The 15,849-nt window shown below is 45.9% G+C and overlaps 1 protein-coding gene across 6 annotated transcripts in view; it reads right to left on the reverse strand.

Annotated features, from left to right (window-relative positions):
- SGCD (sarcoglycan delta) overlaps nt 1-15,849 on the reverse strand; it is a 474,695-nt gene that overhangs the window by 137,680 nt on the left and 321,166 nt on the right. For all 6 annotated transcript variants that reach the window (XM_069968891.1, XM_069968911.1, XM_069968908.1 and 3 more), the window contains one exon: nt 10,456-10,641. In XM_069968891.1, the coding sequence (XP_069824992.1) occupies nt 10,456-10,641 (186 nt within the window). The remainder of the gene's footprint in view (nt 1-10,455; nt 10,642-15,849) is intronic.

Genomic DNA, 15,849 nt, shown 5'->3' on the forward strand with positions numbered 1-15,849 from the left:
ACAAAAAAAAAATCTGGCCAAGTATACATCTACGTTTCTCAAAGAACAAACTTTTTGGGCTAACAATGCGCTGTATATTTCCTTAAAATATTCTGGCAGACATTCCCCGTTCCACTGGCAGACATTTAAATAAAGCCGGGGAATTAAGTCATATAATGCTCTGTCCCATTTTTATCACTCCTTCAATAATTTACTTTATGTTTAATAGCAGCTCTGCTTCCAGACCTGAAGCCTTTGGCTCCACACCACACAACAGCAATTACCGCAATATATAGTGCAACAAATTCCATTACATTTCATGGCGGCTCACAACTAGAAATGAGTTAGAGACTTCTGCTAACAATCCGACAATCTACCAGTGTGACCATGGCTACACCTTATCACATATGGAGATGTAGACTGTAAGCTCTTTAGACCAGTGTGTGTATACAGTATTTCCTTAAAAGGGGTACCCCGGGAGGGAAAATAAAATGTTTTTAAATCAGAAAGTTATATAGATTTGTAAATTATTTCTATTTAAAAATCTCCAGCCTTCCAGTACTTATTAGCTGCTGTATGTTCTGTAGGAAGCAGTGTATTCTTTCCAGTCTGACACAGTGCCAGGGCTTACCTGGGCCACAGCGCCTCTAGGGGCCCAGAGAGGGAGAGGGTGACCGTGTTCTAATGTTCAACCCACTCACTGTAGTGTAGGGTAAGCGCTGAACATTAGAAGACACAGGAGACGGAGCAGGACCTGCAATGAGAGAGGGAAAAGGGTGAAGGACCTGATCACATGACTTGAAGGTCCTCAACCTTACAGTGTGGAGAGCTGGCTGACAGAGAGGAAGAGGGAGAAGACTGAGCTGTAAGTGCTGTGTGTCAGTGTCTGAGTGAGTCAGTGTCAATCAGTGTCTGCATACCTCCCAACTTTTGCAAAGAGCAAAGAGGGACATGTGCGCCGCGGTCCCAATAGCCACGCCCCCATAGCGACCCTCCATAGCCACACCCCCATAGCAACCCTCCATAGCCACGCCCCTATATCAACCCTCCATAGCCACTCCCCTACAGTCACCACATGCTGCTGACTGAATAGTGCCCTATACAGTATCCAATCCCGCCAAAAATGCCCTATATGGTATCCAATCCCCCATTATAGTGCCCCACATAGTATTCAATCCCCCCAATAGTGCCACACATAGTATCCAATGCCCCCATATAGTGCCCCACATAGTATCCAATCCCCCACATAGTGCCCCACATAGTATCCAATCCCCCACATAGTGCCCCACATAGTATCCAATCCCCCACATAGTGCCCCACATAGTATCCAATGCCCCCATATAGTGACCAACATAGTATCCAATCCTCACATAGTGCCCCACATAGAATCCAATCCCCCACATAGTGCCCCACATAGTATCCAATCCCCCACATAGTGCCCCACATAGTATCCAATCCCCCACATAGTGCCCCACATAGTATCCAATCCCCCACATAGTGCCCCACATAGTATCCAATCCCCCACATAGTATCCAATCCCCCCATATAGTGCCACACATAGAATCCAATCCCCCATATAGTGCCCCACATAGTATCCAATCCCCCATATAGTGCCCCACATAGTATCCAATGCCCCATATAGTGCCCCACATAGTATCCAATGCCCCCATATAGAGCCCCACATAGTAGCCAATGCCCCCATATAGTGCCCCATATAGTAGCCAATCCCCCATATAGTGCCCCACATAGTATCCAATGCCCCATATAGTGCCCCACATAGTATCCAATGCCCCCATATAGAGCCCCACATAGTAGCAATGCCCCATATAGTGCCCCACATAGTATCCAATGCCCCATATAGTGCCCCACATAGTAGCCATGCCCCCATATATGCCCCACATAGTAGCCAATCCCCCATATAGTGCCCCACATAGTAGCCAATCCCCCATATATGCCCCACATAGTAGCCAATCCCCCATATATGCCCCACATAGTAAACAATGCCGCCATATATGCCCCACATAGTAGCCAATCCCCCAAATATGCCCCACATAGTAGCCAATGCCCCCCATATAGTAGCTAATGCCTCCATATAGTGCCCCACATAGTAGCCAATCCCCCCACATAGTAGCCAATACCCCATATAGCGCCCCACAGAGTAGCCAATCCCCCCATTAGTGTGGCACCAGCGGCAAAAACAATAAACCAGTTACTCACCTGTCCTCCGGTCCCAGCAGCTCATCTCCCGGCAGAGCGCGCACTCCCGTCATCCTCCGGGGCGGGCAGCGGGGTATACAGACACTGACTGTGCCGGAAGTGATTCATGAGCAGGTCACTTCCGGTACAGTTAGTGACTCTGTACCCCCGCTGCCCGCCCCGGAGGATGACGGGAGTGCGCGCTCTGCCGGGAGATGAGCTGCTGGGACCGGAGGACAGGTGAGTAACTGATTTATTGTTTTTTTCGCTGGGGCCACTTAAAATGCGGGACACGGGGGGCCGTTCCGGGACCGCGGGACAGAACCCCGAAAACGGGACTGTCCCGCGAAATCCGGGACGGTTGGGAGGTATGGTGTCTGTGTCAGTCAGTCAGTGTCTGTGTCAGGCAGTCAGTCAGTGTCTGTCAATAATGTGTGTTTGTGATGATGGGTGCATAGTGGATGGATGAGGGGCCCACTGTGGCTCTGTCGCCCAAGGGCCCGCAAAAACCTGTAGCCGGCCCTGCAGTGCTCTCTGCTGCCACCTCTGTCTATGTCAGGAACTGTCCAAAGCAGGAGAGGTTTTCTATAGGGATTAGCTACTGCTCTGGACAGTTCCTGACATGGACAGAGGTGGCAGCAGAGAGCACTGTGTCAGACTGGAAAGTAAACACCACTTCTTGCAGGACATACAGCAGCTGATAAGTACTGGAAGCCCTGAGAACCAGAAACGGGTCAAAGCTTCAAAGGAAGCTTACAATAATCATCAGAACTGAACCATGGAGTGGTCTGGTATTGCATTTTATTTCACACAACGTCCAAGTCTTGACAGATCAGAGCTGTCTTTGTCAGCACAACGGTGACCTACACAATATTAGGCGGGCGGATTTAACGTTATACTCGATCACTGTATATAAGGACGGCGAAGAACTTGACATGACCATTTTTCCCCCCGTCCATTTACATAATCCCAGCAAAGCCTTTTAGAATCAATTTCTACAAGCGAGATGAGAAGACACCAGAGCAGAAAGAGGCGTAAAACCCTCGCCCCGCCATGGTCCAGTTATGCATCTACTTATCCCAGTGTGAATGATAATGGTTTAATGCTGGCGGTAAACACCGAGGAGTAAACACGCGAACCCACACACGCCTAGAACATAAAAACCCTCGCTAAATGAGTCTACGGGAAAGGACGGCAGGTGAGATGAAACCACTTTGTTCTCAATATTTCCCCACACAAAGCCTTTAATTACAAAGCCAGGCATGCTCCCCGCCGAGACATCGGGATTACCAGGAAAATGATGATATTTGCTCCAAATCCCTCCCTGAATTTGATTCCGTTACGTGCCTTTTACTGTTCACGGGGAAGAAGAGTCAAAAACGTCACCTTTACTCCATTCAGCTTTTCTGTTGCTGTGGTTTAAAGTCTAGCCATGGACGCCGAGTCCTCTACTGCTCCAAATATCATCCGACTAATCTTTCCTTGGGCTTAAGTAGTCACCGCCTGGCGTGGAAGACTTTTTCGGAATATTAGAAAAATGTTTACATTCTTTAATAGTAATTAGAGATGAGTGAACCTGGAGCATGCTGGAGTCGATCCGAACCTGAACATTCGGCATTTGATTAGCGGTGGCTGCTGAACTTGGATAAAGCCCTAAGGCCATGTGGAAATCATGGATATAGTCATTGGCTGTATCCGTGTTTTCCAGACAACCTTAGAGTTTTATCCAAGTTCAGCAGCCCCAACTAGTCAAATACCGAACGTTCGGGTTCGGATGGACTCGAACCCAAACCCGGTTCGCTCATCTCTATTAGTAATCATATACTCCGGCTTGGAGATTTCAAAAACTTTGGATGATTTTTATTGCATATCCAATTACTAAAGGTTAATATGGAATGTGTCCAGAAATAATCTTTCCGGTAGACGTAGACATTGCCCTAGTTGCGGATTTTATCCGTTTTAGTCTATCCAATGTCAAGGACTAAGGGTGCTATTGCACGGGCCGACCACAGTCTGATCATTTTTGTAAACGAGCTCGATCGGTGCTCGTTTACTGGACCTATTAGACAGCCCGATAATAGTTCATCGATAATCATTAGCGATGTCCCTGCAGCCCGTGCCCAAACACCTGATACCTTACCACTCTCTGCTCCCGGTCTTCTCTCCTGTTCTCTGTGGCTTCCTGGTCACGGCTGCAGCGTCTGAGCAGCCTGTCAGCTGACAGACCACTTAGCCAATCACATGATGGGACCGCCGTGGCCTGTGTTTGGCTGAGCGGCCATCAGCTGACAGGACACTCAGACGCTGTAGCCATCGGGACCGGGAAGCTGCGGAGCACAGGAGAGAAGACCGGGAGCGGGGAGAGGTAAGGTATCAGGTGTTTGGGCAAGGGCTGTGCGGACATTGCTAACGATATCCATGCAGCCCTTACTGCCTGATTACTGCTGTCGGCCGCACATGGCTATCACACTTAGAGATGCGCAGTCAGCGCCAAACGATTTTAGGTCCAAACCTAAACCAACGATCAGCCGATGATTGTTGTCGTCAGCTGTTCATTGCCTCTATTACATGGAGCAATAATTGCCCGAATCGGCATGATCGACCGATTATTGCTCCGTGTAATTGGGCCCTTGGTTTAATCAATGACTTGATTCAGTAAGGGTCGAAACTTCGGCCAAACTTTTCAGTATAGGGCAGTGTTTCTCAACTCCAGTCCTCAAGACCCACCAACAGGTCATGTTTTGCGGATATCCCATACAAAGAACAGCTGTGCCAGTTACTGGTGCACTGACTATAATTATATCACCTGTGAAATCCTCAAAACATGACCTGTTGGTGGGTCTTGAGGACTGGAGTTGAGAAACACTGGTATAGGGGGTTCTATACAGAGTCATAAGTCTTAGGACTAGTGTTGAGCGGACTCGAAGAACTGTTTGAGCTCAGCAATGTTCTCCGAACCCAAACACTCGGCATTTAACTCCCTGCGGCTGGTTAAGTTGAATGCTGCCCTCAGTAGTGGATTATAATAGGGGCGTTTCGGGCGGCAGCCCGGGGCCCTGAGCTCCTGGGGGGCCCATAACCACCCAAAAAGACTTCTACTTTCAGTGGTGTACTGTCTCCTGGCTACACTTCCGCCATGATTTGCAAAAAATCACTGTTTTTTAATGGCAATTTTGCACAAATCAGGACATCATGACATTATCTATACTGTACGATGAACACCACGCTAGTGCTGCCATAGTTACAGTGGGGTGGGGGGGCCCAGGCCTGGTGAACAGCCCGGGGCCTATGGTAAAGTTAATCCGCCCCTGGTAGTCACCTGCAGTCCTATGTAACAGCACAGATAACACAGTGATATCTCTGAGTACAGATAATGTAGTAGTCACCTGCAGTCCTATGTAACACCACAGATTACTACATTATCTGTACTCAGATATCACTGTGTTATCTGTGCTGTTACATAGGACTGCAGGTGACAGCTACTACATTATCTGTACTCAGAGATATCACTGTGTTATCTGTGGTGTTACATAGGACTGCAGGTGACTACTACATTATCTGTACTCAGAGATATCACTGTGTTATCTGTGCTGTTACATAGGACTGCAGGTGATAGCTACTACATTATCTGTACTCAGAGATATCACTGTGTTATCTGTGGTGTTACATAGGACTGCAGGTGACTACTACATTATCTGTACTCAGAGATATCACTGTGTTATCTGTGGTGTTACATAGGACTGCAGGTGACAGCTACATTATCTGTACTCAGAGATATCACTGTGTTATCTGTGGTGTTACATAGGACTGCAGGTGACTACTACATTATCTGTGCTCAGATATCACTGTGTTGTCACCTGCAGTCCTATGTAACACCACAGATAACACAGTGATATCTCTGAGTACAGATAATGTAGTAGATGTCACCTGCAGTCCTATGTAACAGCACAGATAACACAGTGATATCCCTCTGAGTACAGATAATGTAGTAGTCACCTGCAGTCCTATGTAACAGCACAGATAACACAGTGATATCTCTGAGTACAGATAATGTAGTAGTCACCTGCAGTCCTATGTAACACCACAGATTACTACATTATCTGTACTCAGATATCACTGTGTTATCTGTGCTGTTACATAGGACTGCAGGTGACATCTACTACATTATCCGTACTCAGAGATATCACTTTGTTATCTGTGCTGTTACATAGGACTGCAGGTGACATCTACTACATTATCTGTACTCAGAAATATCACTGTGTTATCTGTGCTGTTACATAGGACTGCAGGTGACAGCTACTACATTATCTGTACTCAGAGATATCACTGTGTTATCTGTGCTGTTACATAGGACTGCAGGTGACTACTACATTATCTGTACTCAGAGATATCACTGTGTTATCTATGCTGTTACATAGGACTGCAGGTGATAGCTACTACATTATCTGTACTCAGAGATATCACTGTGTTATCTGTGGTGTTACATAGGACTGCAGGTGACTACTACATTATCTGTACTCAGAGGGATATCACTGTGTTATCTGTGGTGTTACATAGGACTGCAGGTGACAGCTACTACATTATCTGTACTCAGAGATATCACTGTGTTATCTGTGGTGTTACATAGGACTGCAGGTGACAGCTACATTATCTGTACTCAGAGATATCACTGTGTTATCTGTGGTGTTACATAGGACTGCAGGTGACTACTACATTATCTGTACTCAGATATCACTGTGTTGTCACCTGCAGTCCTATGTAACACCACAGATAACACAGTGATATCTCTGAGTACAGATAATGTAGTAGCTGTCACCTGCAGTCCTATGTAACAGCACAGATAACACAGTGATATCCCTCTGAGTACAGATAATGTAGTAGTCACCTGCAGTCCTATGTAACAGCACAGATAACACAGTGATATCTCTGAGTACAGATAATGTAGTAGTGACCTGCAGTCCTATGTAACACCACAGATAACACAGTGATATTTCTGAGTACAGATAATGCAGTAGCTATCACCTGCAGTCCTATGTAACACCACAGATAACACAGTGATATCTCTGAGTACAGATAATGTAGTAGTCACCTGCAGTCCTATGTAACACCACAGATAACACAGTGATATTTCTGAGTACAGATAATGCAGTAGCCTGCCCTAGGACTGTATCCGTGTTATCCAGGACTGCCCATGGCGGCATACAACTTACCAAGCCCTCGGGAGTCAAATATTGATCGATCATGTTCGGAAAGCGTTGCTGAACTTGATTAGTTTGGCAAGACCGCTCAACACTAGCCCTTATACGACTCTGTATAGAACCCCCATACCAAAAAAGTTTGGTCCAAGTTTTGTCAAGAGAATGTTGATGAAACTGAAAAGTTTGGAAAGTCCATTCAACACCCCTCTGGACCCCTTTTTATTTTTCAAACGAAAGGCAAAATTTTTGAAGGGGCCGATCTTTTAGACCATGTCAGGAACATCTTGAAATCCCTGATATTGGATAAAGGGCAAATTTTTCTATTGGGAAGGTGGTCATGTGGCATATCAAAGAGCAGAATTGTCTCAGAAATCGATTGCAATATTTCTTGTGGTTCAACAGTTAGCAACATGGAAAGTTGCAACAACAACCGGGAACGTTCCCTGTGATGCATAGCTATTTGACGTGTTCAGTGTGTTGTTCATGGTGCTTTACACAAATCTAGCTGCAGCAATACATTTCTTATACAATTCTGGTCTTCTTAGATATGCTGCATGACCACTATTGCCCTTGATCCAATATGGCGGCTTTTCCAGTAGAATGCATCCTTGTCTTTTTTCCACTCCATATATCATCACATTTATAGAGCATTACACAGCAGGGTCCGTGATAAAGTGGAAGGTTGGATGCTCGTGGGTCTAGAACATGTAATATAATAAAACGGGTGGTACATGGCCTAGAAAAACATGGCGGCTTTGTTCCACGAAGTTCCGCATTGTGTTGGAAGAAAGGAGCCATGTTTTCCAGCCTTATACAGCCCACAATGTTTTATTGTTCACTTTAACAGGGTACAATTGTATATAGCTGCATGAAGGCGCACAATAGAATTTACCAGTACAAAATACAATAAAATAAGTTTTGTCAAGTCGATTATTCTCTAGTATAATATAATCATCGCCTTTAACCTACTTTTTATTTCGGGCTGTGCTATTAAAGCTGCTCTAAATCGAAATAATAAAGCTTGTGTGCAGGAAAGATCCGGCTCTCCTAATTCACTCCATACGTCATTTGTCACTTGAATACAAGTATACAAAAATAAGTCAATGCCCCCCCACCTCCCCTTCTTTGTGCTGTCAAATTATGAATGTTATTTCTCTAATGAAGACTCTGTTATTCTGTGCCGACTTAAAGGGGTTATTCCACATCTCACTGTTTGGCAATGCTGCAATGAATAGAGAACTGGCCAAAAAACACAGTACACTCAGTTCATCACGGGGGACATGTCACCTCCATCTTGTGATCGGTGGGGGTCCCAGATGTCGGATCCCCAATGATCAGCTAGATATCACATTTAAAGTGGTTTTCTTTAAAAAATAAATAAATAATAATAATAATAATAATAATAAAATAGAATATATATATATATATATATATATATATATCTCCTTGTGTAGTGGAAATACAAAGTCTGTATACTTACCTTGCCTGCTTACCCATTACTGTCAAGTCTTCCAGTCCCTGCTATGATCCTTTTCTTTCCTCTTTTGATGATGTTTAGTGCCCAGTTAACCAATCACTGTGCTGAGCAGGTAGTTCCTGCACACACAAAACGTCATCAGGAGGAGGAAGAAGAGCACTTAAGTCGGGACCACAGGGACAGTGGCATGGGAGGTGAGTATGGTGGGCATTGTCATTTTTAGTGTACAGGAAAGCATATCATATTTTTTTTTCAACGTTAAAAAATTTAAAGTGTTCGTGACTCTACAAAAAACTTTTGACACATCCTAGGCAGATGTTGAAATTTTTTGCTAGTCAGGGTCTAAGTGTTTGGTCTCTGATAAGTAGCACTTCTGTGTCTATGAAACCTGGACAACCCCAAGGACTTGCATTTGGAGTCCATCCTGGCCATATGACACAGAGCCAGCTTAGGGTGTAGTTCTTCTGGCTTGTTCTCCTGATCAGTCATGGCACTCAAACCCCCAACTGATCATAACTTTAAATATGTCTGTGTGACATATGAAAAGTTTTGGTATGCTTTAAGGTTCTTTTTACACTTAAACTCTGAGCCGGCCAATAATTCATACTTTTGCCAATGGAGAGATCAGGAGTTGGCCGCTGCCAGACACCTCTGGCAGTGGCTTATCTCCCTGAGAACAAAAGCTGAAAAAAAAACTGAAAAACAACATGCTCCATATTCCTCTTCTCAACTTCTCAACCAGCAGACCCCAATATACATTAGATGGTCGGCCGAAAATGAAGATGTTTGACCAACCCACATGTAACGAATGGTAGAAACGCGCACTTGACAGCCCACACATCTTTTTTTTTTATATTTCCCATTTTGTTTAGCTAAAAACAAAACCTACAGCATATGGTAAGGCATGAAATTTTAGTTTTCACAGTGAATCCTGAGACACATGTGCCGAAAAAAAAAAACACAAAAAAAACAACTTCCATATAAGTCTATGTGCTAAACAGAAGAGAAACTGCAAACCGCACCTCGTGGAGGTTTTATTCATGGATGTCACACCCTATAAATACACGCAATGAACATATGCTTGTCATTTAGCATACACTGTCTGCCACCTGTGACTCTCTGCAGTTGCCGGATTACGACTACCATCGTGCCGCAGCTATACGGGCATACTAGGAGTCGTCGCTCACAGAACCGCAGGTTGCACACAGGCCATTAGATCGTGCTATAAAACCCCATATGTTAAATTATTCAGTATTTTCCCCTATTAACCGTTCGGCGTGTTAAGTTACTGTGTGCTAACCCTGACCAGGCGTCCCGCTGTACGCCAAATTTGTAACTACGCCTCCCTATGCTTGGGCTCAGCTCCCCGCTGCTTCTATGGCACAATTACACTCCAGGTGGGAATCCAGCTTTAAGATAAAGTTGCGATGTGAAGTAAACGTAGTCCGTGGCCCGCCATAACCTCCATATTGTTCTCCCCTCGTCCCCCGCAGAGTGATAATCCCATTCCTGCTGCTTTTTTTTCCTCTCACTCTCTCCACACCATAAGGAAGCTCCCCTCTGTTCCCATTCCGTCTAGATAGTCTGGTTGCCATGGTTACTTACAATAGTAAAGTTCATGACTTTGAGGATCCAGATGGTCATGGCGAGGTTCACCAGGATGAGTATCATGAGGAGCAGAACGAAGAAATACAGGCATCGCTTCCTCCAGCCGTATATCCCCACCTTGTACACGTGGGGTCCTTCGGTGCTGGAGAGCGTACTCCTGTGAGCATACTGTTCCTGAGGCATCTGTAACAGAAAGACACATTGTCAACGTTATTCCGTGTCCCGGCTATTACCACAATGCATTGCAAACGGCGTACAAAGGAGGACTGCTCCCAGGCGCATCCTATTCAATATGTAATGGATTCTCAGCAAGCTATATTTAACCATAGGGATATACAACCAAAATGCATTGTCATAGCAGCCCAACCGGCGGTTTTCTACATATATCCCGCTTTTATTACCTCATCATGTGTCTTTGTCATGTTTATTATGTATCTCCCTGACTGTATAATATGGAAGGTCTGACTGCACGCAATTCACACACACACAATTGAAAGTACATCCAGGTCTATGTGTATACATTACTATATGTGAATCTATTATTAATACCCCCATAAGAGTTCCATTCACAATACCTCCATAAAGATGCCAGTAACAGTCCCCCATTGCTGTTAGTGTACCCATAACAGGGCTCCAGACTAAAAAATTTACCTAGGAGCCATTGGCTCCTAACCTGAAAAATTTAGGCGCCAAATAGAATATTTGGTCGCCAACATTTTAAACCATGTAAAATTAATGTTATGTTAAATGGGACTTACTGTGTGCAGAGGCCACGGCAGCATCCTCCTCCTTTAGATCCTTTCTTTTCTTAGTTTGAAAACGTTCAACATGGAAACTTGCAACTTGACAACCATATACAGTCTGACTCAGTACTTCAGCTTCACTTGGCTAGCCTTTTAATGAGGCTTACTCTTCTGAACTTGAACTTAAAAGCTTGCAACAGTCTATACATACTGAGCTAGACTTATGACTGCAGCCATAGTGACCCCCCAAAAGATGTGTATATAGATAGATATATCTCTCACCTAGTGACTAATGCAAGTGACCCCCTACAATACGGACACCTGAGGGGCCCTGATAATAATAATTGTGCATATATCTATTTCCCAGTGTCTGCAGCCAGTTTGCCCAACACTTATATATATATCACCCAGTGCAGCCATAGTTACCCCCCGGCTCTCTACCCTGACGTGCTGACACTTGATGCTGCAGGGAGGCCATGCTGACATCTGTAGTCCCCCCGCAGCTCTGCGCCCTTACCGAGCTCTCCAGTAGTGAGGTCCGAGTCGGGTCCTCCGGGTCCCCCGCTATACGTGTGCTTAATGTCCCGCTTAGTGCTTGGTGCAGCCTTCACGCTAATTGGTTCTTCTTTAATTGCGTCATGAGTTTGGGTAGAAACGCGATTGGCTAAAGAATATAGGCGGAGCCAAGCAGGGGCGTAGCTAATGTCTCCTGGGCCCTGGTGCGAGAGGTCAACTTGGGCCCCCCCCCCTTTCACGACCAAGTGATGCTACTGGTAGGTGTATGTGTGTGTATGTATATATGTATATATATATATATATATATATATACACACACTCCAAGACAGATATTACCAATAACACCAGCATATAGGAAGTGAAAATATTATCACCATATATATTATCGCCATACTGTTACTGTATACTGAGACCAATATTGCCAATAATACAAGTATACAAGGGGCAAATATTAACACCACAACCATCACCACCACATTGTTTCTGACCAAAACCAGTATACTGAGACCAATAAAACACAGTACCGGATAACAAGTAACAAATATTACCACCACATACTGACTAACACCGCCACATACCGACTAACACCGTCACATACTGACTAACACCGCCACATACTGACTAACACCGCCACATACTGACTAACACCGCCACATAAGGACTAACACCGCCACATACTGACTAACACCGCCACATACCGACTAACACCGGCACATACTGACTAACACCACCTCTGCTACTGAATAAGATCCACTGTACACAGATCACTATCACCTCATACACTCATATAGAGGTGGAAGCAGCTCCACACAGGTTGTATACACCATATAAATTACAGCGCAGATATATCAGGTGACTCACGGGGACGTCTTCTCTGATCGGAGTTCTTTCCTTTTCATCTTCTTCTCCATCTGCCCTGGGCCGTTATGAGAACTTCTCAGAGCCACGAATCCATAGAATCTGCCAGACAGACATATTAGGCTCCACACTCTGACACCATCCTCATCTCTCTACACACTGCACATCTGTACTGTCCCCTTTACACCCTCATTTGGTGGGTAGCCCTGACTCTATGTGACCCCCTTATAGTATATATAGATGGCCCCCACTGCATGTTGCACCCCCCTTCCCTTATAGATGGCCCCCTCCCCTTATAGATGACCCCCTCCCCTTTTAGATGACCCCCTCTACCCCCATTATAGATGCCCCCTCTCCCCCCCCATTATAGATGCCCCCTCTCCCCCCCATTTTAGATGCCCCCCTCCCCTTATAGATGACCCCCTCTACCCCCATTATAGATGCCCCCTCTCTCCCCCCATTATAGATGCCCCCCTCCCCTTATAGATGGCCCCCACTCCCCCCCTTGAAGATGGCCCCCTCTTCTCCCCCCCTTATAGATGCCCCCCTCCCCTTATAGATGGCCCCCACTCCCCCCCTTGAAGATGGCCCCCTCTTCTCCCCCCCTTATAGATACCCCCTCCCCTTATAGATAGCCCCCTCTCCCCCCCTTGAAGATGGCCCCTCTTCTCCCCCCATTATAGATGCCCCCCTTCTCTTCCCCCCATTATAGATGCCCCCCCCCCTTCTCTTCCCCCCATTATAGATGCCCCCCCCTTCCTCTATGCTAAGCAGTATTTAAAAAAAACTAACACACAAACTCACCTGACAACCCGCTCCCCCGGCGATCCTCTTCTTCTTCAGGCGCTGTCCCCGGCTGATGCGCGGCTGCCGGGGGTGTCCCATCCTATCCCCAGCAGCGCGGCGCATCAGTGAGCTCCCTGTACGCCGGGGCTGGGACTTCTGACACAGGAAGCGTCTCTGACGTGCGCTTCCTGTACCGGAAGTCAGGGCCCCAGGCAGCTCACTGATGCGCCGCGCTGCTGGGGATAGGATGGGACACCCCCGGCAGCCGCGCATCAGCCGGGGGCCCGGACGAGCACGCTCTTGTGACCGCAAGCAAATCAATGCTTGCGGTCACAAGAGTAATTTAAGGGGGGAGCAGTGCAGTGGCAAGGGTTGGCCCTCGCGGGCCCCCCCTCGCAGCGGGCCGGGTCGCAGCGGCGACTGCTGCGACCCTGGTAGCTACGCCACTGGAGCCAAGGTTGTGTGAGAGGTCAGGGAAGCGCGTGGGAAGGCAGCAGCGCAGCTCATTGTCCTTAAAGAGACAGCGCGCCGCCGCCGGGGCCAGTCGCAAATGGCTGTTCGCCATCTGCAATATGTCAGTCGCATTGGCGACCATTTTGGTCGCCATCTGGAGCCCTGCATAACAGTACCAACCTCTTATCCGCCTAACACTCACAGTACCCCCTAAGGCTCCATTCACACTCAGTATAACTGACCGAATTTCGCCAGCCTCCGTGTCACAATGAGAGTCTATGGGAGACATGTCCATCCTTCAGCGCGGAGAGACGTAGAGAGAGGAGGCGCGCAAGCCACCCATAGACTCCTATTATGACAAGGAGGCTGGCAGAATTCCGACAGTTTTACTCCATGTGAATGGAGCCTAACAGTCTTAGTAACAGTGCCCCGTTACAGAGCTAACATTAGAGTACTTAAAGCATCACCAATATTAATACTCCTATAACAGTACCATCGTAAGTGTCTGTAACAGTACTCCCATTCCAGAGCATTAGGGTGGTATCACACTGGACAATTTTTTTTTTAGCCATAAATGATCTCAAACGACCGATATGAAGAATGATGAAGATACTATATAATAGTTCCACTCATGGTGTCAGTCACAGCACCCTCATTACAGAACCAACTTAAGTGTACCTATAACAATACCAGTATTAATACTCCGTACATCTATAACATTACCCCAATACACCTATAACAGCGTAAGTAACAGTACCTCCATAAGTGTTCGTACCAATACCCCTATTACAGAGCCAACATGTTCTCATACCACCTTCAGTGTTATTATATTATATGTTCATAATAACAGTTTCACTGGCAGTACCCTTGGTGCTCCAGTGCTTCACTACCGAACCACCTATAGTGCCCCCATTAATGCACCCATAACATTGCCAGTCACAATACCCTATAGCAGTGTCCTCTTCTATTTAGCTAAGAACAAAACCCATCTGTGGCAGCGAATACTTGGATGTGTATATGGGTCCCGGCTTAACTATTTAGACATCAAGGGCAACTTTAATTTTGATCTCTCTGTTGACATTTTAAGCCACATTTCATTTCGGACATACCACATCAGCACAGGTCAGCCTTAGAATTTAGCTATTTTCAGGCTTCTTCTTGCGTGTCCATGGAAACTGTCTGCTGGGTGAATTTTTTTTTTTTATTTCTGTTATCGTCTATCAGAATGTGTCGCCCCCCCCCCCCGCTCCCCCACTGATCACTATGCGAAAATGGAATCAAAAGTGTTCATTGGGTTTAATGTATCTTAGGCTCCGTGGAGACTCCATTTCAGCCATCCATTGGAGGCACATGTCAAAAAGATTTCCCCTTGTTTATCACTGATGGAATTCTCCAATGTATGCCAATGTACAGGCATACTACCGCATAAGGGGCCCAATGACGCCGGTTGTTAAAAATATATACCATGCAGGATTCGTTTGTAAAGAAAACGGAAAACGGATACGGTAAAGAAAGAAACACTGGTCTTTTGCCCTCTGTCAGGTTAAAGGGGTTATCCAGCCCTACAAAAACATGGCCACTTTGTTCCAGAGACAGCCCCACTCTTGTCTCCAGCTTGGGCGGGGTTTTGCTGCTCAGTTCCATTGAAGTGAATGGAGCTTATTTGCAAACTGGAGACAAGAGTCATGTTGTCGCTAAAAAAAAAGAGGCCATGCTTTTGTAGCACTGGATAACCTCTTAATGCATACGTTTGATATACAGTATATATGTTGGGAGCTGTACACAAACATATGGATCTGACTCTGAAACCTGCTGATCCAAAAGTGGCCAACTATATGATGTGTATAGAAGCCTCCTGACTCTTTAGGATAGATGAAAGAAGGGTTGGGCATGCTGGCTTACAATTGCCCAATCCTTTTGTTCTTGGGGAGAAAATCTGCTGTCAAAGTTTGATAGTGGTTTACCCACTTTTCTCCATTGAAAACACAAGAACACTCAGCTAAAAAGAGAAGTCATAACTGTCAGCTGAAAGACT

This window comes from Dendropsophus ebraccatus, chromosome 1 (genome assembly GCF_027789765.1).
Source record: "Dendropsophus ebraccatus isolate aDenEbr1 chromosome 1, aDenEbr1.pat, whole genome shotgun sequence".
In the NCBI taxonomy this organism is placed as follows: Eukaryota; Metazoa; Chordata; class Amphibia; order Anura; family Hylidae; genus Dendropsophus; species Dendropsophus ebraccatus.